This window comes from Lycorma delicatula, chromosome 9 (assembly GCF_047948215.1).
Source record: "Lycorma delicatula isolate Av1 chromosome 9, ASM4794821v1, whole genome shotgun sequence".
Classification (NCBI taxonomy): Eukaryota; Metazoa; Arthropoda; class Insecta; order Hemiptera; family Fulgoridae; genus Lycorma; species Lycorma delicatula.
Window position 1 is genome coordinate 60,430,664 of NC_134463.1, and position 27,530 is coordinate 60,458,193.

At 27.7% G+C, this 27,530-nt stretch overlaps 1 protein-coding gene across 1 annotated transcript in view; it reads left to right on the forward strand.

Moving 5' to 3' along the window:
* hh (hedgehog signaling protein) overlaps nucleotides 1–27,530 on the forward strand; it is a 238,696-nt gene that overhangs the window by 171,139 nt on the left and 40,027 nt on the right. Inside the window, exon 2 of the mRNA XM_075376113.1 lies at nucleotides 16,143–16,404. Within this exon, the coding sequence (XP_075232228.1) occupies nucleotides 16,143–16,404 (262 nt within the window). The remainder of the gene's footprint in view (nucleotides 1–16,142; nucleotides 16,405–27,530) is intronic.

A 27,530-nucleotide genomic window follows, 5' to 3' on the forward strand; every position in this document is an offset into this window, starting at 1 on the left:
GGTTGAAAAGTAGTAATTCACTTGATCTTGTTGTTGCTATAATATATGAGATGAACTTTTGGTATTCTATATTTTATATTGGAACGGACCACTTTTCTTTCTTCCCTTTCTATTTACTTCTCTCTCTCTCTCGATCTCTCTAATTGTGTGTGTGTGTGTGTATATATATATATATATATATATATAGATAGATAAATATTTCTCAATAGACCTAAATGTAAGCTAGATTGTTAAATCTCTCACCGGAAATACACCGTTCATCACTTATACTTGTGCAGGAAGCATTAACCTTCTTCTTTCATTCCAATTTCATTCCTTTTATATATATTTTTTTGCAAGTCATAGTGTTATCCTATCATTTATATATAAATATTTCTTTTTCTAATTATTATTAAATTATAATACAACAATTTTTCGCTGTTATGTTCGACAATACGTTCAAATTTACATGTATTTTTTATATTCATCTTTTAAGTTTGAATGTATCAATTAGATTTTACTTGTATCTCATTGTTTAACTAATTACATATATTTTGTTTTCCATAGTCTGTTGGTGAAGTAAATTCTTTAAGCCCAGTGTAAAATATTTTAAACAAATACAGAGTGTTCGGAAAGTTGCTGTTTACCAGAATTATGGAAGAGTAATAACGAAACTTTCTTAATTATTACTTTGTATTTTTATTTATTATATAGAAACGGATACTACAATAACTGTAACAGTTTATAAAAGGTGTTGAAAGTGACATCCTCTAACATCAATACAACACTAAACACATTTTTAGTTTGTTTTCAAACACTTTAACCAGTTAATGTACTGGAATGTCTCGTACGTAAGCCGTTAATGTGATTTTTAGTTGGTCAATCGTAGATGGTTGTTGCGTACACTACTTTCCTCCATAGAAAAAATATATTTTTTTTTTAAACCTCCGGGACTACCGTTAGGTATTACTTCAGAGGATGAGATGAATGATTTGTAGCTTGTGTGAAAATGCCATACCTGACTGGGATTCGAACCCAGGACCTCCGGATGAAAGGGCGAGACGCTACCACTCGCGCCAATATAGAAAGTAATTTGAGGATGTGCTATATTGCATTAACTTTGATGGACTTTCAGCCGTAGCATCCGCAATATCAAACACTTTCTTTTTATTTTATTTAGGCGGTCTCCCACTTGATCAGCGTCTTTAAAAGAGTTTTTTGCCCGAAATTATTCGATTAGAGTTCAAACTGCATTGCGAGGAGGAAGAATAAGAGTATTTAGAAACTTTACAGAAAACTTGTATACTTGTCATCTTTAGAAAGATGTGTTTTTTAACGAAAAGAATGCGTTCCCCTACTGAAAAAAATGACGTTTCTCTACGTAATTTGAAAAAATTTGATGTGAACCCCACATGACTTTCTTGTACGCCTATTAAATTACATATACATATTTTTTTAGATGAAAAGTACATAAAGTTTTATTTCGTTAGTAATTCTGACATTTTTTCATTTTTTATTTTTTTATTGTTATGATTGAATTATTATTTATTGTAAAAGTTTTTACTAACAAAGGTTAATAACTATTAATAAATGAATATATTTAAATTAAAAAAAAAAAAAAGAAGATGAAGTCTGATTTGAACCGATGTATCTTCCATTGTATGATCCAAATATTTCATTAATTAAAATATTATTTGGCTAACTCTGGAACCAATGAAATTAAGTACCATTTATCATTGAAAACTTCTCAATAAGGGTTTATTATTGCAGTTAAGAGAAAGTCCAAAATCCAATTTTTTTTGGACTTTGGGCTTTTTGGACACTTTTGGTCCAGTCAATTGCAAACAAAAGGAGATGTGCACAACTAGATGTTACAACAGTTCTAAATCGTCCTAATTGTTTTCCAGTTATGCGAGATACATACGTACAGACGTCACGCCGAAACTAGTCAAAATGAATTCAGGGATGGTGAAAATGGATATTTCCATTGAAATCTGAAAACCGAAACTTTTTCGCGATCACAATACTTCCTGTTACGATGATTCCTGTATTCTGTTATGATGATAAAAATATACTCCGATCTTCCAAGAGTTTTTGGGGTTATGGATATCCTCAATATGGAATGGGCTTTAATATACCACTTTACTGTATTTTTTTTTATTTCGTTCCCGTTGTAGTTAGATCGAACCTTTTATCACCATCATTTAATTTTCTCTTAGACATATTCCTTTCCTTCCCGGTAGAGTTTTTGCGTAGACGCCTGTTGGATCGGTGTTAAAGTAGTGGGAATCCTCTTTGAGTTATTGTTCCCTTGGTATTTTTGCAATTTAATGAGAGACTGCTGTTCCTATAAATCTAAACTAGGATTTTGTGTCCTGTTTAGTGGTTGTAAACATAGACTGAAAGTAAGGTGCTTATATGGTGTAGCCAAACCTTCTAATCGTTCTTAATACAATACAGTACGCAGAAATTGGGAGATCTTGAAGAAAAAAATGTTAGTAAAATGAGGGCTTAAATTTTCTTTTGCCTAAATCAGATGAACAAACTTCAGTTAAAGCCAAATTATCTTCAAATTAAACTGAAAATATATAAAATGTAATTCGGTATTCCAAAAAATTAGCAAAATTTATTTTAATAGTCTATATATATATATATAATCTTCAATTTTATCATTCTCAAATTTTCTCGTTTTGTTTTACTAGGAAACTGTAATGTAATTTTAAAATGTTTATTTTTCCTCACATATATTCTCTCCCTGAATGTCTTCTTAATATTTTTGAAATTTAAAAATGGGATACTAAAAACAGTAACGTATTGTTATATAAAACAACAAAATTTACTTTTGTCATCATTCTATTATCTCAAATATAAATTCATACAAACATAAATGTAAGCTTATTGTTTTGTATTCTAAGCTATTCAAAACTAATTTGGTTTTATAATATAAAACAATTAAAATTCATAATTATAGTATGTAATTTATTCTCTTTCACGTTTGACATCGCTCTACATAGTAAAACAGTGATAAATGTATAGGCAGGCCTATATAGATTTGTTACCTATAGAATTAATTTTTTGCACTGACTGCTTTCGTTTTTTCTTTCGTATTTAATATTTTTTCAAAGATCACTGCTTTACCAGAACTTTTTTCTTTTAAGATTTAATTTTAAAAAATCCCTTTCGGCACACCGGAAGGAAGAGGTAGAGTTCATCGGTGCTAAGTAGAAGATAAAAAAGATTTCCACCTTAAAGTTAATAAAAACTTCAAATTTACTCAATACGACAATGGTTGCATGTGAAAAAAGTTTCACATGTTTCCGCATACGACAAGCTCAATCTTCTTACAATTCCAGCAACATTTTGGTCATCCATTGCCGTAAGGGTTGGTCATATTAAAAATTGTTTCAGACAAAGGTTTTAGGTAATATATACAGGACTTACGACCACTTTAAACCGATTCGATACTGTGCCTATTAAGGGAGGTATATTTTTTGGTGTTCGAAACCCTATTTTCCACCCTTGGGCCAATGGTTAGTGATATCAAAAAATTTTTCTTAGATAACTTTTAGACCCTTAAGGCCTAATTCTTCTTTTCCGAAGAATAGTAGGAACTTGAAACGATTTCGATATTTTACTTAATAAGAAAGTTATAGCGATATTTTTTTTTCTCGAAAAAGCCCCCCTCATTTCCACCCCCCCTGGTCCGATTTTGCCCATTACTGAACTCGACGAGATTTTTGGTCGTTATATATTATGTATCAATTTGAATGGGATTGGCGTAAAATTACGGCAGTTATCGTGTCCACAAGAAAGTGAAATATATATACAATATAAACTTTTGAACTGATGGTGGTTTTGGGGTCTGGGAAATGTGAAACTGAAAGATATGTCGAAATTTTCCGGAAGTCAATTCATGGTACCCATTATTTACAAAGGTAGCTTTCTTATGAAATCTACCTAATAATTTAAACTGTTAAATATATAGAGGGATGTTTTTATTATCTAGTCACTGATGAATAAAATTAACTATTCAGCTATTATTACATTCTACTAATAGATAATGAAACTATTGTTTCTTTTTCTTTTTTGGCAACATAATTTAAATATATATACGTATATATATATAAACGGTTTTTTAATTTTAATCATTTAAATACAGTGTACTAACGGATGGTGTATACTGTAAAAATGATAATGTAAAAACTGATAAAACTTTAATAAAAATAATTAAAAAACTGATGTGGACACCACATGACTTCCTTGTAGTCCTATTAAATTACATATACACATTTTTTTCTGCACTTCATTTAAACTTATTTCATTTGAAAGTGAGATACGACCCTCCAATTTGTTAATAAAGTAGACAGTTCATAACTGCATTGTGGTGGACACCGCATATCTTCATATTTTTTTTTTGTATCCTTATCAGCATTTTATATTAGTTTATATATTAATTTGTTTCACGTCGCTCAAGGAGATATGTGGTGTGGGAACATATCGGATCCGTAACCATGCACACATCGGTTCGAATCCGACTTCATGTACATTTTTTTTTTTTTAATATATTGATTTGTTAATAATTATTAACCTCTGATGGTATGCATTTTTGAATTAAAATTAAAAGTACATAAAATTTTATTTCACTAATAACTTCTGATTTTTTTCATTTCTTTTTTATTGTTATTATTGAATTATTATTTACTGTTAAAAATTTTACAAGCAGAGGTTAATAATTACTAATAAATCAATATATTTAAATAAAAATTAAAAAAAGACATGTATATGAATGAAGTCAGATTCGAACCGATGTGTCTTCTTGTAAGATCCAAATATTTCATTAATTAAAATTTTATTTGGATATAACTCTGGAACTAATGAAAATAAGTACCACTTATGATATATTGTTGAAAAGCGCTCAACGAGGGCTTATTAGTGCAGTTAAGAAAGTTTGGATTTTGGACTTTTTTGGCCATTTTTGGCCCAGTCGATTGCAATCAAAAGGGGAGGTGCACAATTAGATGTTACAATAGTCCTAAATACAAAATATCAACATTCTACAGCTAATTTTTTTTTTCGAAATGGATTCTGGGATGGTCAAAATGGATATTTCCGTTGAAATCTAAAAACCGAAATTTTCCGCGATTACAAAAAAAAATGAAATTTTAAAAACGATTTTATGGCCTTGATGTAAAAATATCTTAACATTAAATTAATAAATTTGAAAAAGATAAAGAAAAAATAACGAATAACATATTAAAAAAAATTAATTATCTTTTTAAATTAATAATTAAAAATAACTGGTTGCAAGAAATCGAAAAAATCTAACGGAATTAAATATTAAAGAAGAAAGGAATTCTGGACCGTAATTTTTTCAGAAATTAATAAAAAACTTCAGGAGTTTTTAGGAAAAACCAAGAGAAAAAAAGGGGGAAATATTTTTGAAAAAGAGAGGGACAAAGTCAGTTAAAGAAAGAAAGTGTACTGGCAGAAAAAATAATAACATTCAAAGTAAAGTTGTTTTTTAATGGGGTCCATAGATGGTCCAAAAGAAAAATTAAATAACTAGCAACTAAACCTTATTAAAATATAATGGATATTAATAAATATCAATTTGAACATTGATTATTATAAATAATAATTAAAATAAATTTTCAGCATTAAAAGAAAGAAAATTTAACTTTGATATTCCTTTACATTATAACACAAAAGTATAAAATTTTCAAAATGAGAAAATAATTAATAAGAAATCTAACTGAAGTACTTTCTGCCCCCTGGACCCCCGGAGCCCTCGAACCGTTCGGGCCTTGCTTCGCTCATCATTACCCCTAAGCCAGGGAGCTGGCCCACTGAACTCCCGCAGTATTCATTACCATCATGGGGTACACTCTGTTAAAAACACATAATAAAAAACAGCAACAAATACTTTTTTTATTAATGAAAAATTAAAATAATTTACGTTAATAAGAATTAAGATATTCGAGCTTTATAGAAACCTGAGAAAGAAACTAAATTACAAAAGACAGAGTAGTAGTAACCATACTAACTAAAGTACACAGACTTTTGACGAGGAAAACTTCACCTTTTATTTCTGTCACCAAGGTGCCTGAAATATTACAATGAAGTAAAAAGATTAATCTTTTCTTTCTTTAATGAATATTTTTAATTGAAAACTTCCAACCCCAAGGGGACTAGGGTCTCGATCTATGTCTTAAAATCTTTCCTGGGATAACACGAATGTATCTTTCAAGTTTGAAAGCTATCGGTCGATTGGTTCTTGATTATGCGAGAACAAACAAACAATCAGACAGATAAACAAACTTTCGGGTTTAAATCACGAGTTTATAAAATAGATTATAGAAAGTAAGTTTTTAAAAGGTTTAGCATAGGAATTACCAAAAAAAGGTTAAAAAAGGAATGTTTTCTGGAACACTTACAAGCATAGTACAATAAACAATAAGTACAATAAACAGTAATCTAAATATTGTGATCATGTCAAAGGAAATACACAAGTATTTTCAAGTATGGAATATGTAATTAACAAAAACTTTAAATCCTGTACCCTTGCCGGTCTCCATGGCCCGAGTGGTAGCTTTTCGACCCTTCATCCGGAGGTCCCGGGTTCAAATCCCGGTCAGACATGGCATTTTCACACGCTACAAATCATTTATATCATCCTCTGAAGCTCGTAACGGTGGTCCCGAAGATTAAAAAAAAAAATCCCGTACCCTCGGTTAAATATACGAGGGTTGTTTTTTTTCAAGGTCAGATCGGTCGCGAAATAAAAACCCGCGCAAAAATCGGATGAACCTTTGGGCATACGTGTTGCGCAGCGTCTCTAGTATGACCTTCAATCACGCCGTGTCACTTTGTTTAGTTCTGAACACGCAGCTAGCACGTAAACATGTCTACAACAATAGCATCTCCAGCCAAGTGTGAAGTGCGTGCGGTAATTCGATTTCTTCAGGCTGAGGGGTGTAATGCAGCTGAAATTCATCGACGAATAAGTAATGTGTACGGTGAAACTTCAGTGAGTGACAGCAAAGTGCGACAATAGTGCAGGAACTTTAAAGCAGGACGTACAGATGTTCATGATGCAGGCGGTCAGGGAAGGAAGCGATCGTCAACCGATGATTTCGTTGAGCGAGTGGATGAGGCAATTTGAGAAAACCGTCGGTTCACAATTTCTGTATTGAGTGACTCGTTTCCTGAAATTTTAAAGTCAGCTCTCTACACCATTGTGAGTGAGAGACTTCAGTACCGCAAACTGTGTGCGAGATGGGTTCTCAAGATGCTGTTCGACCATCACAAAACAGTGAGAATGGACGCATCCCTAACGCTTCTCCAGCGCTACGACAATGAAGGAGAGAGGATTTTTTTAACAAAATTGTCCAGGGGACGAGTCATGGGTCCATTTCGAAACTTAAGAAACAAAAGAACAATCCAAACAGTGGATGCATTCTCATTATCCCAGTAAACCAAAGAAGTTCAAGCGAACCTTCTCCAACAGAAAGTGTATGGTTACTGTGTTCTGGAACCGGAATGGAGTTCTCTTGTTGGAATTCATGGAACGTGGCACGACCATCACTGCAGCCTCGTACTGCGTGACTCTTCAACGTCTACGAAGGGAAATTCAGAATAAGCGGAGAGGAATCTTGTCATCAGGCATTGTCTTTCCCCATGACAATGCTCGGCCGCACACTGCAGCTGTAACAAAGAAGCTCCTGCAGCGTTTTCGTTGGGAAGTGTTTGATCACTCACCATACAGCTCGGACTTGCCTCCATCCGATTTTCACCTCTTTGTTCACATGAAAGGCTGGCTAGGAGGACAACATTTTGGCACAGACATCGAGCTTCAGACCAGCGTAGAAACATGGCTGAAAACACAGGCGGCTCCGTTCTATGACGAGGGTATTGGAAAGTTGGTACCACGCTATGACAAATATCTAAATCGGAGTGGCGACTATGTGGAGAAGTAGCGTAACTATGTAAGTACTTTTTACAAATAAAAAAAATTTTATTTTCACTGTGGTTTTAATTTCGTGACCGATCGGACCTTAAAAAAAATAACCCTCGTACATTAAAAAAGAGCGACATATCATTAATGAACAGTTAACATTTTTAAATACAATTAATTTAAATTAAACGTATTATATCTCAAATTAAACTATAGTTCAGAAATGATACATTTATTTAAAAATTAATGATAAAAACAGGTTTTTTTTATCTTCCAACTGATTAAAATTGAAGCAGAGTACCTTATTTTATACATATATATATATATATATATATATATATATATATATATATATATATATGAGTGACATATATAAATGGCATAACTCTACACAATTTCAATTTTTTATTTAATTAAACGAGGTTCTGATGAAATTTTTAGAAAGTAAGTATGAATGTGAAAAAAGCAAAAAATGTGCAAAAAATTAATTTTATAAATAAATTGTTATATTTTGTTACTAGGATGCAATTTGGTAACCTTATTTATTTGTATAAAATTGTGTAAGATAGTTCTAAAGTTAACTTAATCATAAAATGGCATTGATTTTTTATTTTATTTTTATTTATTAAGACTTAAATTCGTCGAATGAATTAACATTTATGTTTATGTTTTCTTTTGATGTTAAGTAGTTATTACAAGCAAATCGTTCCGTATAATTTATGACAAAATTTATTTATCTGCCAATAAAATTGTTGTTTTTTAATCACTTTTATGTTAGTTTTGTGATGCTAACTATTTCTGTCTTGTAAATTTACCGATTATTTTAAATGAAACTTGTTTCGTAATAAAGGTAAAACATAGAGGTTATTCTGTCATTATTTCTTTGACATTATGTATGTTTATAGATACATTTTCACTTGAATACTCATTTTTTAAGAAAATTTCTAAAATATACGCTAAGAATCCTTTTTTAACTAATTTGTTTTTTAATTCAACTTTTCATCCGTGTAAAGATTAAAAAATTTTATAAAGAATGTTCTTAATGATTGCTTAAAAAGTCAGGAATGGTCGACCTGAGTCTATACAAGATTACACCTGATTTACATGTCATACAAATCACCCTCATCTCATTGGACAATGGGGCTTTTTGTTCACTATTTAAAGAGATTGCAATGTACATATTAGGAAAATAAATAAAATAATATAAAAGTAAACTTCACATGAAGTTTCTTCCTTCTACTCATAATAATTTTTTCTCCTTTTTGTTAAATAATTCCTGTCATTCTTATTTTTAGGTTTTACTTCGTTTTCATTTTTTCAGTCTGCTGCCTAAAAAATATACCTATACTGACCAAATCTCCTATATTTTATATTTTGTTTCGTTTAACTTTTACGTTCTATTTTCGTTCCCATTTCCTTTTAATTTGATTATAATTTTGATTCTTTTTCAGCGGCCTTTCTTTTTTCAGGTCTTCTACCAATTATATAAGCTGTATAATTTTGTTATATATATTCTATTTTTCCTTTCTCCAGTAAACCAATGCTCAACATCTTCTTTTCTCATTAATTTTATTTTCCAAACATTTATTTTTATGGCATACTCTATAATAGAGTATACTCTGTAATTTACACACGAATGCACATGTAAGTTCATTGTAAAGAAGTAAAAACGAAAGAGATGAATATCTGTTTATATATTCTATTTTATTTTATTTAAATAAAACAGACACTACAGGAGTGTATGAAACTTTCTGCTTTAACATTTCAAAAGATCTATTTTTTAAATAGACTGACTGACTGGGCAAAGATAGTTAATTTCATTATAGATATAACATTCATCAATTATCTCATAATAAAATAGACTAAAATTATTAAATGACCATAAGTTTATTCAACTACAACATTTTTTCTCTTCAATAATATGAAATATGTAACAATATCGGTTTACTAATTGTAAAGAGAGAGTTCAGAATAAAATTTCTTTCAAAATTAGGGGAAAAATAGTGATAAAATTCATTACTAGTATGAGTTTGTTTTTCGAAAGAAAAAAAAATTGAGTAATTTTCTACGAATTATATGAACAAAATAATTCGTTTTTATTGCACTATTTTTTTTTTTAATTTTGCGTTTTTTATAAGTTATAATGTATTTGAAGGATTCCCTTAGTTAAAAACAGCGTTTTATATCTTCATACGATTATGAAATACAATCGGTATTGTGTTGTATATTTTTCACCTTTCGAAACTTTGTTAAAAAAAGTATATAAAAAGTTAATTTTTAAATGTATGGAAAACAGAATTTTAGCTGTTTTTAAGAATTATTATTATTTTGTTTAAATTAATTTAACGTGTGTAAATTTTAATATGGCTATCTTTCATTTTTAATTCTTATTTCAGTTGTCAATAAAGAACAGGCTATTTTATTGGTTTTAAGCATGTTTTTTTTTATTTTAGCAACTAGGGTTTGTTCATAGTTTTATTATTTCAATTAGGAATGGAACTCAGAAATGTTTGAGTAGAATACAGCCACTTTTAGGAGTGTAGAATGCAATACTTAAATCGTTCGTTATTTGTAAAGCTACGTTGCTGAGTTGAAATATGATGTGAAGTAACTCTGTTCTTATTATATATATATATATATATAATCTCTTAACGAAATTATTGAATAATTCCTAACATTTTTCTTCAAACATATTGAACTCACATGAGAGACTTCGAGAAAAAAAACGCATTTAAAGCACTTCAAAGAACAACATTTGTCATGATTAAAGTGGTTTGTAAGATATTACTCTGAAAATAAGGTAGATTAGAATTAAAAACAAAAAAAAAAAATGGTTGTATTTTAAAATTTGATCTATTTTTTTCGTCAAATAATTTTATACAATAGAAAATTGTTTGTAATTTATTTACAGAGAACTTTTTTATAGTCACTATTTTGTTTAACGTCGTTTTATTTTTTTGCGTGCAATTTTTTAATGTCACAAGAAATTAACTCTTTTTATTATTAATTTTTTAAACGTAAAAGATTAGGAAAATTGAACATAAAAGTGTTTTGTTTAAAAGCAAAGGCATACGAGATTAATATAATAACTCCAGTTATCAAATTTAAGATATGCAGGTGATTTCAAATTGGACGGCAATCTGAAGATGAATATATAGATAAAAACGAGAAAAAATTCATACAAATATAGCTCAGAGTATGGTTTCGGCTTGTGAAACATTTAGCCCTGATTTCTGCTTCCTCTATGAAATTAAACCGTATTAAAATTCTTAAGGTACAAATCGAGGAGTAAATTTGGTATTTTCTTATGGTTTTGATCTAAGAAATTGATTAAAAGTGTAATGTACACTTTTTTTTATTTAAATAAAACCGGCACTACAGGAGTGTATAAAACTTTCTGTTTTAACGTTTCAAAAGATCTATTTTTTAAATAGACTGACTGTACAAAGATAGTTAATTTTATTATAGGTATAATATTCATCAACTATCTCGTAAAGAAAAAATCTAAAATAGATTAAAATTATAAAATGACTATAAGTTTATTCAACTACAAATTTTTTTTTGTAGTAGAATAAAAATGTAATGTAATGTACATACATTAAACGTGTAATGTACACTTTTAATCAATTAAATTTTAAGCGAAATCTTATTACTCCGCTAGTTTAACTAATACCTATCGATATATTTTTGCTATGTCAGGAGTAATGACGTAATTACAGATTTTGAATGTAAGCATGATGGAAAATAAATCTTGTTGAAGTACAGGTCCTACTAAGAGAGTGTCATTGAGGGATAGGCCATTAGTGGTTTTAACTGAACCGTCAAAAACGACACGTATTTTATTTGTCATACTCGAAGGCTTAAATACTGGATGATGGGGTAAAGAGTATACGTTTGATTTGTTAATTGGCAAATCATCGGAGTGAAAACCCATAATGTTGTAATAATTTAGAAATATCAATTTTTAGTTGAATAATTTCATTTAAGTTACCTGAACCTGTTATGAGGTCATCTACATAAAAATCATTTCGAATGGCCTTATTCCGTTAAGAAATAAAATAAAATTAATATGCCCCAAAAAGGCTCTTCGTTCATCGATAGACAAATTAAAAATTCTTTACTATGTTGTAAATAACAATAATTGCGATAGCATAAATTACTGCTATAGAACGGATAGTTAGTTAAAAATATCCCTTTGATGGTAGCATTGGTCGTATACTGTTATAAAATAGTTTATTAATATAATTTTTACAATAACTGAAACACTAAAACGTTTTGTCGGAGAATACACCTTTTTTAGGTTTGGAATAAAATAACTTTGTTAATTTACCAATAAAAAAATTGAAAAACTGTAGTTAACTTTGTAGAGAATCTTAATTCTGAGCAAAAATGTGAAAGTCCAATTTTAATTAGAAACAAAACACACGAAGTGGACCTGTATGTATAATATAAAAATAAAAGCTTTTAATTATATTGTCTGTATTATTGTGAGATTTATAATAATTTTTATTTATTAATATTTATTTAATTTATGTTTTTTGACTGATATATATATATATATATATATATATATGAAAAAAAAAACAAAATGGTCACAAAAGTAGAGGGGAAAAATAATCGAGATGGGAATTGTTTACCAACCAGTTTGTCGAATCTTAAAATCTACCTTGTTGTTGGTCGACGTATATATCTGTATCTCTCCATTGAAAGTTTCGGCAGTTTTATATACGGCTTAGCCTACAACGATGGCTGATCATCGGACCAACTCGACTCTTTTAGCCTTCTTTAGACCGGAGACCTTATGCACAGCCGATAATATTAGAGATTGCTGCTGCATTCAACAGCCGAAGCAAGACTTTTAAGACAACGAAGAGCATGTCTAGCTAGCTCAACGCCCTCTCAGAAGGTCACTCACTATCTTGTATCTTACCTTATGACGTCACCCCATTATGAAATTAATGGTCGCTATTTCTGTTCTGTTCTGTATATTGCAATTTTATTATTATTATTTTCTTCTTTTTTTTTTTACTGCTACTTCTCCACTTTTTTTTTATCCAGCGAATAAACCGGCAGTTTGCAATACATATACAGTATGAGTTTCAATATAGCCTAACCACCCGTTTAAATTCATTAAAAACAGATACTAACATTAACGAAGGCTAGATTAGGTTAGGTTATATTTTTATTACACCTAAACGCTTAAAATAGGAGGTACGCATATACTATATATTACTTCACTGATAACTATAATGTATAATTTAATGTTAGCCGTAACCATACTTATACTGGCCATTTAATAATTTGCTTATACGTGTATTTTATGTGCATATAACGAGAAGTATTAGCTTTTCTTCTTTTTTGTTTTGTTTTATTAAATTCTTTTTTCTCCCCTATCTTTATCTCTTTTTTTTACTTATAGATAGTGTAATATACAGTACTGAAAAAAAAACATGTGATAGAAAAAGATACATTGCAAAAAAAATTTAATTCTTAGCTAGTACGTTGCAGTTACCTATTTACGACCAATAAGTTTTTGATTAGTTCTTATCGTAATTTATTTTATGTGCAAGATTTAAATTACCGGGCCTGGTTAAGAATTCATTGCTTTAAAAAGAGAAATATTAATAATAATAGTAATAACAGGTTAATGAAAATGAAATTGAAATTAACTTTTATTTTTATTATTTTTTATGTAAGCATGTTTTTTTTTTTACACTTTCAATGATGATTAAGTATTATCACATTTTAGGTTTGGGATTTTTAACTTTTTTTTACTTTTTATGCTTCTGAAAGTCAAAAATAATCCTATTTTATTCTGATATTTAAAAATTGTAGTAGAATTATTATTTAATATTAATGAAAGAAATTTATTTAAAATAACAAATATATAACAGTGATACAATAAAGCATTTAAAAAATAATAATGTAAATATTTTAAAAATACATCATACAATAGATCTAGTCAACTCTTTCCTGATGATTAATTCACCATATAAGCCTGAAAAGCTTGTGAATGAGAACTGGAGATTTATAGTATATGAAAAAATGCCATGCGTGACAGGGACTCGAACCCGAAACCTTCCCATTAAAGGCCGAAACGCTACCACTTCGTCAACGAGATCGGCAACTAAAAACTCAATTAAAATCATGTAATATAAATTTATAAAATTAATATATGAATAAAGAAATAGGATATGAATATATGAGGGTAAAATTAAAAATTCCTAAAAAATCAATAAATATAATAATAAATTCTATAAGATTATGTTATTCAGCGACATATATAAATAATATTAACTATAAAGTTTAACAAATTTGTTATCTTACAAAAATAAACACAATAATCAAAAGAACTTAAATAAACTAGTTATTGTTATTTAAATCATTTTAATTATTACTATTATTTATTTTTTTTTTGATAGATTTACACATAACTGGTACTTAACAAAATTATTTAATACTTTTTTAATAATGTTTTGTTATATGTTCATAATTAATGACGTTAGTCATTAATTTATATTTTTAGTTTACATACATTATATATGTACAATATTTTTTTTGTCCGCTCTACCGGACGTAAATCGTAACCGATTTGACGAAACTTTGGTGGGGTTATGTAAAACTAATGGGAAGCCCTGTTGATTTTCAAGCGAATCGGTTTACAGAAATCGGAATTAGAGCTAAATAAACGGGATTTTTGGGTACATTTTCAGCTTTTTTCGTTTTACTATTATACAGTTAAATCATATACTTTCGTGAAAACTAAAGCTCATTTAAATATACATAAATTAAGTTAATTATTTTAAAATGTCTTGCATTATAAAAATAATTTTTAAAATTATAACAATAGTACAAATAAAAAACGAAAAATAATTAGCTTGATATTTAAAAGAAAAAAATCATTTAGAAAAAACTTTGGTTAATATAAACTTTCAATAAAATTGTATGTGCTGCGATCTAGTATTTTATTTATACCTTATTGAAGCTGTATTTCTCATGTAAGTGCATGATTTTATTCAGTGGTGACAGATAACGGAGAAGATTCCTTTTTCAATCATAAGTTGAGCGTAACTCAAGAACTACTCAACTAATCTTCATAAAATTTTCACATGCAGAATTTCAGATACACTAATATAGCATATCTATATTTAAATGAAATTGATTTAGTAATTTTGAAGATTTTTGGGCTACAAAGCTTTTATACTTAGACCTATATATATAGAGTATTTCTAAAATGATGGGCTGGCTATACTTTTTCGGATTCTACTTGTAAAACTAAACAAAAAATATCGTAGGAAAAATGACAATTTCTCCTTCGTTTTCCCGCTGTTCGCCATTTTGTTTTTTTTTATATAATAATTTGTATCTCAAGTTCGGATAGATGAATCACATTAATATTTGGTAAGCGTATTGATAATAAAGTTATAAAATTAAAAAAAAATCAGGACTTAAATACCTTCGCAAATTACAAAATGGCGGCCATGTTTATTTTTCAATCCTTTATATCTCCATAAATATTAGTTTTATCAAAATTTATGTTATTTGCTAAAATATTAAGCCTTTTATTTTTAACAAATCGGTTAACAAATAGAGTAATGGGAGAAAATTGATGTTATAATTTTGTGTCATAATTAGGTTTATTATTATGAGAAAATTATTACATAATTTGATACTTATTTACAATACTAGAATTAACAATAATTAAAAAAATTAATTTTTCGTCGAATTGAACGTAAAGTAGAGGACATAAAAACAGACACATATTACATAATTTTTTTGCCTTAATTCGGCAATTTGTTAGCCAATTTTCAAACATAAAATGTCATTTTGTTTAAAATAAAAGGCTTAATATTTTAATAAATAACATAAATTTTGATAAAACTAATATTTATGGAGATATAACGTAACGAATTGAAAAATAATAATGGAGGCCATTTTGTAATTTGCGAAGGTATTTAAGTCCTGATTTTGCTATGGCTGGTGAGTGTAGATGTTGCTATGGCAACGTCGCTATGGTTTATCGTATTGGTTGGTAGCGTGCGTATCCATAACAACATTTCCCCCTCCCCCCCACCTATTAAATTTCATTCAGAATAAATAACCTCATAGTTATATATATTTATATTTTTTCTTATTATTCATTTATTTTTTTATAAATAACGTTCTGTACAATTTTATAAAGAATCTTTCTCTTTCTTTTATGTTACAGAGATGCTTAGAAAAATTAAATACGCTTGCGATTTCAGTGATGAATCAATGGCCAGGTGTTAAATTAAGAGTAACGGAAGGATGGGACGAAGAAGATCACCACGCTTCTGACTCTTTACATTATGAAGGTCGTGCTGTGGACATTACTACCTCAGATAGAGACAGATCTAAATATGGCATGCTTGCCAGAATGGCTGTGGAAGCAGGGTTTGATTGGGTCTATTATGAATCCCGGTCTCATATACACTGTTCTGTAAAATCAGGTATGCTTTTTTTTTTAATAACACGTAAAATCATAAAAAAACTGAAAATTATTTATTGTTTATTACTTAATAAAACAGGTTTTTTCCCCTTATTCAATAATCATTTTTCGAAAAGTTAAGCTGCTGGAAGGTAAAGGAACTGTCTACTACTTAATTCTTGATCTAATTGTTATTGATTTTATATTTATATAATTGCTAATGGTATCAATGATTATATTATTAACAATAAATAGTGTTTAGGTTGATTACATTTTCGTAACGACAAATTATAAAATAAAAATTCTAGTACCTTCTGGATTAAATCTTAGTCCTCATTTTTCCTATACCTGCATTCTTAAAATATTGTTTTGTGTATTCTCTTTAAGTATCCATATTGAATTTATCTTCTAAGCTTCTTTCTACTTTCAGTTTAATTAAATTTCTCTTAAAATACGAAAAATTATTCTAATTTTTTCTAGTTAGTTATCTTTTCTTTCTTTCTTCTAAAAGTTACTCATTTTGAACAAATAAAAATAACCTAATTTTCAGTGTTCTCTTATTACAGATCTTTCGTATTTCATTTTATGCCAATTTTCTCTCCTCTTCTCTTTGCCATATTACTTTTTTCCTATTGTGCTTTTGCAACTACCGTTCACGATTCGCTTCCATTGAATAGCTCACATAAATATTTTTTTTATTATCAGTGTTTGATTGGTTTGATGCTCTTGTTTATTGCTTTCTACTGTGTATCTCAATATACCTTTTACATTCGTCATTCGGAATTATTTTTTTTCATGTCCTATAATTTTTTTCCTCACCATGTTTCTTCGCCGTTTATACATCCTATTAGAATCAAATTCACTAAACCTGAGTTGTTATTATTAAATTGCAACAAAGGAAATAGACTGTTTTTCATATACCCTTTTCTTACCGAACTTTACTATAATCTTGTAGTTTTTTTTTTTTATTAATTATTATTAGTTTAATATTTATAATTATGGATATTTTCTATAATATTTTTTTCAGATGTTTTCTAACAGATAAAATCTTCTACCTGTTAAAAAAAATTCCATTTTCTTTTTATAATTCCAGACATTTTATTAATTAACTTTATCTGTAAACATGTTAAATTCCTTAAACTTAAAGGTTGTTAATATGATGTAGATCACAAGTCAACTCCAGAAATTACGTAATAATTTTCAAAAATAGTAGTAAGCATTCCTTGATGCTTTACTAATGAAAAAAACTTTTCGTCTTTTTATGCGACTGCCCAAAAAGGAGTGTAATGTATTTAGGGTGTATGTATGTTTGTTCCACCGCAGCAGCTCAACAGCTCAACCGATTTAAATGTATGACCCCTTACGTTACCGGGAGCGTCATAGGCTACATAAATATGTTTAGTTTACTTGTAACTGAAAGGCTACAAAAAATCATATGTAGGATTTTAAATCGATAGTATTTTCAGTATCGATTTATTTGTATCGAAAATAATTGTGTTTTAAGATCTGTTACGATATTAAATAATTGAATTGCGGCAGAAAATGTTATTAATTTATTTCCGTTGCAGTGTTGATACATATATTTAAATAGATTTAAAAGTTTTGAAAACAAAATTATTACTGCATACAAAATTGTCACTCACACGCTCATTATTTATCTTACATTAGTAATTATCCTATATTAAAGAGCAATGTTTGCCACCGTTGTTTTTTTTTGCAGTCGTGTTTTTTAAATTTTAATATTTTATCTCTTGTTTTTTTTTTTATTTGGCGGAATATATTGTTACATACTAGCAAGCCAAGCCCATTAAATTGTAGATGATATTTAGTTCTATAAATTATATCCTCATTCTGTTCGCAACAGGGAGTAGCTATATAATGAATATTATAACTCTCAGGGAAAGCAATTTTTATTGATATTTTCTTCTTTCCCATAAGAAAGGATGGTGCGTGGGTTCATTTGTTGGTTTGATGTATGTGTTCACATATTTATTTTAGCTGCTATTGGCATAGAGCGGACCACATGGTGCGCCAGTTGGCTGCGCGGAGCGAACGAACGACTCATTCGTTCGAACGATTTATACTTCTTTATACTAACGATTTATCATATCATTTTTATATTTGTGATTATTATAAAATATTTAATATATTTTATTTTTTACGAACAGATATAAAATTATATTTGTGTTTTGCGGATAAAAAAGGAATACATTGGGGTTAGAATTGTTTTAAAAAATTACAACTTAAGAAACAGCTAAAAATTTTTAGTATTTTGAAAATTTTCTTTGTAAATGTTTTTGTTGTTATTATGCTAAATTCATGAACGTTATTTAGTTACAATTGGCAAAAACATTTTAAAAAATCACGTGTAATGAAACATAAACCACGTAACATTTTCGCGGTGAGCCGTAGGCCCGCCTTTTTTCTAGTCTTAATACAAAAGGTGCTTTATATATTTCATCATAAAAAGACAAATAATGTAAAACAACTAATAAATAAATGTAAATCCGGTTATAATATATTAATATATTCATAAAAATAAAATGATTATTCTTTACATGTATTATCTTAAATGCTTATTATAGAAAAGAAATATTAAACAATTATATTTATCAACATTTTATCTTATTTATATAAAAATTAATTAAAAAAATATGGAGAAAATACTTACATTTCTTTTAAGAATAATTTTACATTTTTTTTTTTTAAATATTGTAATAAAATATATTTTAATACAAATTTAATTGTTTATTTGTATTTAATAAATAAATAAAATAAAATACCTTATAAATTTTAATTTTTATATATAACTAGCATCCCCATCGCGTCTTCGCCTGCACTATATTATTACCTGCGTTTTCCTTCGCGATCAGGGGATATTTAGTAGGTCAGGACGAGCGAAGCGAGAGCCCCCCCTGTATTCATTAAACTCTTGCTTGTGAGAATAATAACAATAAATAAAAATTAAAGTCCGTTCAATTTATAAAAAAATATCAGTGTATTGTAATTTATTCGGACTAACATTTTGGTCAGTACATGACCCAAAACTTCGAGTGATCTAAAGAATGCGGGTTTCAAAATAATCAGTCACCATCTTAAATGTTAATTATATCTGGTTACCCGTCCTTCGTACGGGTAAAAATATTTTTTTGTTTGGTTCTTAGCTTTACCCGAAAAACCACCATTTGACTGTACTTAGTTACTCATTTTATTTAAATTTAATTTTCTTATTTTATGTTTTTTTTTTTAGTCAAGTAACCAGTCGCGTCGCACGTACAGTAATAGTAGCAGTGCCTATGTTTATTCCGCGCCGTACACCATCACACTCTAAAAAAGTCGAAATATAAAAAAACCAGAAAATGATTTTTAGATATTTATTTATCTGAACAGTATTTGCAAAACCAAATCTACTGAATATCTCGTTTAGTGTAGTTGGAAATTGGGAAGATTTGAAATCATTGTACAAATTTTTTTACCATTCTTCACCCCTTTCAAGATCGAATTTTAGGAAATCTTGAAATATTTTTTTAGATATTCACATGAAAATTACACACACCATAAATCAAGTTGATATAAACCATAAATTAAGTTGACATTTGTTACCGTGAAATTAAAAAAAAAAAAAAAAAAAAAAGTAAATATCATTTTTACTCCATTTTAACCCTTTAAACTCGGAATTTTAAACAAAAGTTAAAAATTTAACCTAAGAAGAATGTTTATACAAATTTTCATAAATATATCGTAAGTACTTTTTGCTTGGCATTGATTATGAATCGCTCATGACATGTTTTCTTTTTTTATACATATATGATAATACGGTTTTATAGCTCAATAAAAAAAAAACCTTTGTTCTTAAGTATAAAAAGATTACAGCATACAATAAATTTTGTTAAGAAAATAATCTTTAAAGTTCAGGCTTACTTTGTTGCAAAATTGAGAGCGCTGTGTAAGTTTGGTCGTTTAACATAAAATAACACAATGGGACGGAGAAAGAGGTCGTACATTGTTTATATTGAAAGGAATATGCAATGTATTCATATAAGAATAGGAATATAGAAGTCACAAAACAAGAATATTGTCCCGTAGAATAGATTGTACTAATGTAGTTTATGTTATCTGTTTATATAAATATATGTATGCACTATTTGTCGGCAAGATAGTCAGCAGTAAAGATCTTATTGTAAAGAAAACGAAGGATAATTGTGATGCACAAAATTTGATAAGATCAATTCAGCCATCTAAGTAGTCTTTAACATCGCTCATTTGTTTGACCATAATATCAACTTCAGTATTTCTTATCCACTGCTTTCTGTATTTCCTCTCTTCTATTTTTTTCTTTCATTCCTTATTCCTTCTTCAACTAATTTATACCGTCAAAAAAAAGGTGAAGAAATTTCCCTTATTTATCTCTTTCTCTGCCCTCCAATTACTATTCCCTTCATTCCTTGTTATAAATAATATTAATAAAATACTGAATATCCATAGAAATAGCTCCATTTTATATCTTCTTAAAAAAATTATATTTCGTCACTATACTAAAATTCATCTATACAAAACGAGTAATTTTAAAAATAATATACATTTAGATTTTTTTTTTAAAGTATATTTACAGTTTGAATAAATTTCTTATATTATTTAATACTTTATCTACTATAACTAATATTCCCGCAGTTATATTATAATAAAATTTAAATTGAACGGATTCCTTGAAAGCTAATAAAAACTACCACATCTTCTTTGTTTTGTGTCTTTTTTTTTCTACATTCAGATAAACTATACGGGTAGAATAGGTTTATAAAATATTATGTTTCTTAGCTTTCTTTTTTTTTTTTTTGGTTTATCAGTGGAAAATTAATAAAACAAATTTACATAAAAGAAAATAATTTATTCTTATCTATTAATGTTTATATTTTCATTCCTTTTAAGTTCTTAAGACCTTTCTTTTTCCTGTTTAGCCTCCGATAATTACCTTTCAGATATACTTCAGAGGATGAATGAGGATGATATGTACGAGTGTAAATGAAGTGTAGTCTTGTACAGTCTCAGTTCGACCATTACTGAGATGTGTGGTTTATTGAAATCCAACCACCAAAGAACACCGGTTTTCACAATCTATCATTCAAATCCATGTAAAAATAACTGACTTTACTAGGACTTCAACGCTGGATTTCTCGACTTCCAAATCAGCTGATTTGGGAAGACGCGTTCACCATTAGACCAACTCGGTGTGTTTACGTTCTTGAATCCATTTACATAATATCATACGTTTACTTTTTTAATAAAAATAAATTATTAACTTATCACAAATTTATGTTTAATCAATTACAGATCCTCGCAAAAATATTAAATGCTATCGGATGCAATTAAATTGTAATAAATATTAAAAATTTAACAAAAAATAATTCATTTAAATATTTTTTAAACTTTAAAGTTATTCAAGAAAATCGGAATGTGTTTTAAAATTGGACAATTTTACCTTTCTTTAAAAGGTTACTTATCTTTTTTTATCGCGGTTTGTTTTATGTATTACTTTTAAACATATTTAATAATAGTATCTCATAAATATATTTTTGTATAACTATTTTTTTCCGGTTTTCTACTTATTAGGGAGTCGTATGAATTAATTTAACACAAGCTATTGAAAGATATAATGTTATAAATTATGTTTTCACTCAGTTACTTTGATGTTTAAAACAATAATTTTACTTTTCCATTTAAGGTATAGCGATTAGCTAAAATGTTGGGTATCGGAGATGTTCATAATTATCACTTTTATTGATTTTTTATTTTAAATTCAATTAATCGGAGATGTTCATAATTATCACTTTTATTGATTTTTTATTTTAATTCAATTATATTATACAGCTTTAAGCGAAAAATATTTAGTTTGACGTGAATTAAAAAAAAAAACTACCTTCTTCTCCGAATAATTGATGTAGTAAGAATACGTCGTGTTTTTAAAATATAAATGCGGATTAAAAAAACCCCGCTTTATAATTATCACTTTTATTGATTACTTATTTTAAATTCAATTATATTATACAGCTTTAAGTGAAAAATATTTAGTTTGACGAGAATTAAAAAAAAAACTACCTTCTTGTCCGAATAATTGATGTAGTAAGAATACGTCGTGTTTTGAAAATATAAATGCGGATTAAAAAAACCCCGCTTTATAATTATCACTTTTATTGATTTCTTATTTTAAAATCAATTATATTATACAGCTTTAAGCGAAAAATATTTAGTTTGACAGGAATTAAAAAGAAAAACTACCTTCTTGTCCGAATAATTGATGTAGTAAGAATACGTCGTGTTTTGAAAATATAAATGCGGATTAAAAAAACCCCGCTTTATAATTATCACTTTTATTGATTTCTTATTTTAAATTCAATTATATTATACAGCTTTAAGCGAAAAATATTTAGTTTGACGAGAATTAAAAAAAAAACTACCATCTTGTCCGAATAATTGATGTAGTAAGAAACCGTCGTGTTTTGAAAATATAAATGCGGATTAAAAAAAACCCGCTTTATAATTATCACTTTTATTGATTTCTTATTTTAAAATCAATTATATTATACAGCTTTAAGCGAAAAAATATTTAGTTTGACGAGAATTCAAAAAAAAACTACCTTCTTGTCCGAATAATAGATGTAGTAAGAATACATCGTGTTTTGAAAATATAAATGCGGATTAAAAAAACCCCGCTTTATAATTATCACTTTTATTGATTACTTATTTTAAATTCAATTATATTATACAGCTTTAAGCGAAAAATATTTAGTTTGACAGGAATTAAAAAGAAAAACTACCTTCTTGTCCGAATAATTGATGTAGTAAGAAACCGTCATGTTTTGAAAATATAAATGCGGATTAAAAAAAACCCGCTTTATAATTATCACTTTTATTGATTTCTTATTTTAAAATCAATTATATTATACAGCTTTAAGCGAAAAAATATTTAGTTTGACGAGAATTCAAAAAAAAACTACCTTCTTGTCCGAATAATAGATGTAGTAAGAATACATCGTGTTTTGAAAATATAAATGCGGATTAAAAAAACCCCGCTTTATAATTATCACTTTTATTGATTACTTATTTTAAATTCAATTATATTATACAGCTTTAAGAGAAAAATATTTAGTTTGACAGGAATTAAAAAGAAAAACTACCTTCTTGTCCGAATAATTGATGTAGTAAGAATACGTCGTGTTTTGAAAATATAAATGCGGATTAAAAAAACCCCGCTTTATAATTATCACTTTTATTGATTACTTATTTTAAATTCAATTATATTATACAGCTTTAAGCGAAAAATATTTAGTTTGACAGGAATTAAAAAGAAAAACTACCTTCTTGTCCGAATAATTGATGTAGTAAGAATACGTCGTGTTTTGAAAATATAAATGCGGATTAAAAAAACCCCGCTTTATAATTATCACTTTTATTGATTACTTATTTTAAATTCAATTATATTATACAGCTTTAAGAGAAAAATATTTAGTTTGACAGGAATTAAAAAGAAAAACTACCTTCTTGTCCGAATAATTGATGTAGTAAGAATACGTCGTGTTTTGAAAATATAAATGCGGATTAAAAAAACCCCGCTTTATAATTATCACTTTTATTGATTTCTTATTTTAAATTCAATTATATTATACAGCTTTAAGCGAAAATATTTAGTTTGACAGGAATTAAAAAGAAAAACTACCTTCTTGTCCGAATAATTGATGTAGTAAGAATACGTCGTGTTTTGAAAAAATAAATGCGGATTAAAAAAACCCCGCTTTATAATTATCACTTTTATTGATTTCTTATTTTAAATTCAATTATATTATACAGCTTTAAGCGAAAATATTTAGTTTGACAGGAATTAAAAAGAAAAACTACCTTCTTGTCCGAATAATTGATGTAGTAAGAATACGTCGTGTTTTGAAAATATAAATGCGGATTAAAAAAACCCCGCTTTATAATTATCACTTTTATTGATTTCTTATTTTAAATTCAATTATATTATACAGCTTTAAGCGAAAATATTTAGTTTGACAGGAATTAAAAAGAAAAACTACCTTCTTGTCCGAATAATTGATGTAGTAAGAATACGTCGTGTTTTGAAAATATAAATGCGGATTAAAAAAACCCCGCTTTATAATTATCACTTTTATTGATTTCTTATTTTAAATTCAATTATATTATACAGCTTTAAGCGAAAAATATTTAGTTTGACAGGAATTAAAAAGAAAAACTACCTTCTTGTCCGAATAATTGATGTAGTAAGAATACGTCGTGTTTTGAAAATATAAATGCGGATTAAAAAAACCCCGCTTTATAATTATCACTTTTATTGATTTCTTATTTTAAATTCAATTATATTATACAGCTTTAAGCGAAAATATTTAGTTTGACAGGAATTAAAAAGAAAAACTACCTTCTTGTCCGAATAATTGATGTAGTAAGAATACGTCGTGTTTTGAAAATATAAATGCGGATTAAAAAAACCCCGCTTTATAATTATCACTTTTATTGATTACTTATTTTAAATTCAATTATATTATACAGCTTTAAGCGAAAAATATTTAGTTTGACAGGAATTAAAAAGAAAAACTACCTTCTTGTCCGAATAATTGATGTAGTAAGAATACGTCGTGTTTTGAAAATATAAATGCGGATTAAAAAAACCCCGCTTTATAATTATCACTTTTATTGATTTCTTATTTTAAATTCAATTATATTATACAGCTTTAAGCGAAAATATTTAGTTTGACAGGAATTAAAAAGAAAAACTACCTTCTTGTCCGAATAATTGATGTAGTAAGAATACGTCGTGTTTTGAAAAAATAAATGCGGATTAAAAAAACCCCGCTTTATAATTATCACTTTTATTGATTTCTTATTTTAAATTCAATTATATTATACAGCTTTAAGCGAAAATATTTAGTTTGACAGGAATTAAAAAGAAAAACTACCTTCTTGTCCGAATAATTGATGTAGTAAGAATACGTCGTGTTTTGAAAATATAAATGCGGATTAAAAAAACCCCGCTTTATAATTATCACTTTTATTGATTTCTTATTTTAAATTCAATTATATTATACAGCTTTAAGCGAAAATATTTAGTTTGACAGGAATTAAAAAGAAAAACTACCTTCTTGTCCGAATAATTGATGTAGTAAGAATACGTCGTGTTTTGAAAATATAAATGCGGATTAAAAAAACCCCGCTTTATAATTATCACTTTTATTGATTTCTTATTTTAAATTCAATTATATTATACAGCTTTAAGCGAAAATATTTAGTTTGACAGGAATTAAAAAGAAAAACTACCTTCTTGTCCGAATAATTGATGTAGTAAGAATACGTCGTGTTTTGAAAATATAAATGCGGATTAAAAAAACCCCGCTTTATAATTATCACTTTTATTGATTACTTATTTTAAATTCAATTATATTATACAGCTTTAAGCGAAAAATATTTAGTTTGACAGGAATTAAAAAGAAAAACTACCTTCTTGTCCGAATAATTGATGTAGTAAGAATACGTCGTGTTTTGAAAATATAAATGCGGATTAAAAAAACCCCGCTTTATAATTATCACTTTTATTGATTTCTTATTTTAAATTCAATTATATTATACAGCTTTAAGCGAAAATATTTAGTTTGACAGGAATTAAAAAGAAAAACTACCTTCTTGTCCGAATAATTGATGTAGTAAGAATACGTCGTGTTTTGAAAATATAAATGCGGATTAAAAAAACCCCGCTTTATAATTATCACTTTTATTGATTACTTATTTTAAATTCAATTATATTATACAGCTTTAAGCGAAAAATATTTAGTTTGACAGGAATTAAAAAGAAAAACTACCTTCTTGTCCGAATAATTGATGTAGTAAGAATACGTCGTGTTTTGAAAATATAAATGCGGATTAAAAAAACCCCGCTTTATAATTATCACTTTTATTGATTTCTTATTTTAAATTCAATTATATTATACAGCTTTAAGCGAAAATATTTAGTTTGACAGGAATTAAAAAGAAAAACTACCTTCTTGTCCGAATAATTGATGTAGTAAGAATACGTCGTGTTTTGAAAATATAAATGCGGATTAAAAAAACCCCGCTTTATAATTATCACTTTTATTGATTACTTATTTTAAATTCAATTATATTATACAGCTTTAAGCGAAAAATATTTAGTTTGACAGGAATTAAAAAGAAAAACTACCTTCTTGTCCGAATAATTGATGTAGTAAGAATACGTCGTGTTTTGAAAATATAAATGCGGATTAAAAAAACCCCGCTTTATAATTATCACTTTTATTGATTACTTATTTTAAATTCAATTATATTATACAGCTTTAAGCGAAAAATATTTAGTTTGACAGGAATTAAAAAGAAAAACTACCTTCTTGTCCGAATAATTGATGTAGTAAGAATACGTCGTGTTTTGAAAATATAAATGCGGATTAAAAAAACCCCGCTTTATAATTATCACTTTTATTGATTTCTTATTTTAAATTCAATTATATTATACAGCTTTAAGCGAAAATATTTAGTTTGACAGGAATTAAAAAGAAAAACTACCTTCTTGTCCGAATAATTGATGTAGTAAGAATACGTCGTGTTTTGAAAATATAAATGCGGATTAAAAAAACCCCGCTTTATAATTATCACTTTTATTGATTTCTTATTTTAAATTCAATTATATTATACAGCTTTAAGCGAAAATATTTAGTTTGACAGGAATTAAAAAGAAAAACTACCTTCTTGTCCGAATAATTGATGTAGTAAGAATACGTCGTGTTTTGAAAATATAAATGCGGATTAAAAAAACCCCGCTTTATAATTATCACTTTTATTGATTTCTTATTTTAAATTCAATTATATTATACAGCTTTAAGCGAAAATATTTAGTTTGACAGGAATTAAAAAGAAAAACTACCTTCTTGTCCGAATAATTGATGTAGATCTCTCTAGAATACGTCGTGTTTTGAAAATATAAATGGCGGATTAAAAAAACCCCGCTTTATAATTATCACTTTTATTGATTTCTTATTTTAAATTCAATTATATTATACAGCTTTAAGCGAAAATATTTAGTTTGACAGGAATTAAAAAGAAAAACTACCTTCTTGTCCGAATAATTGAGTG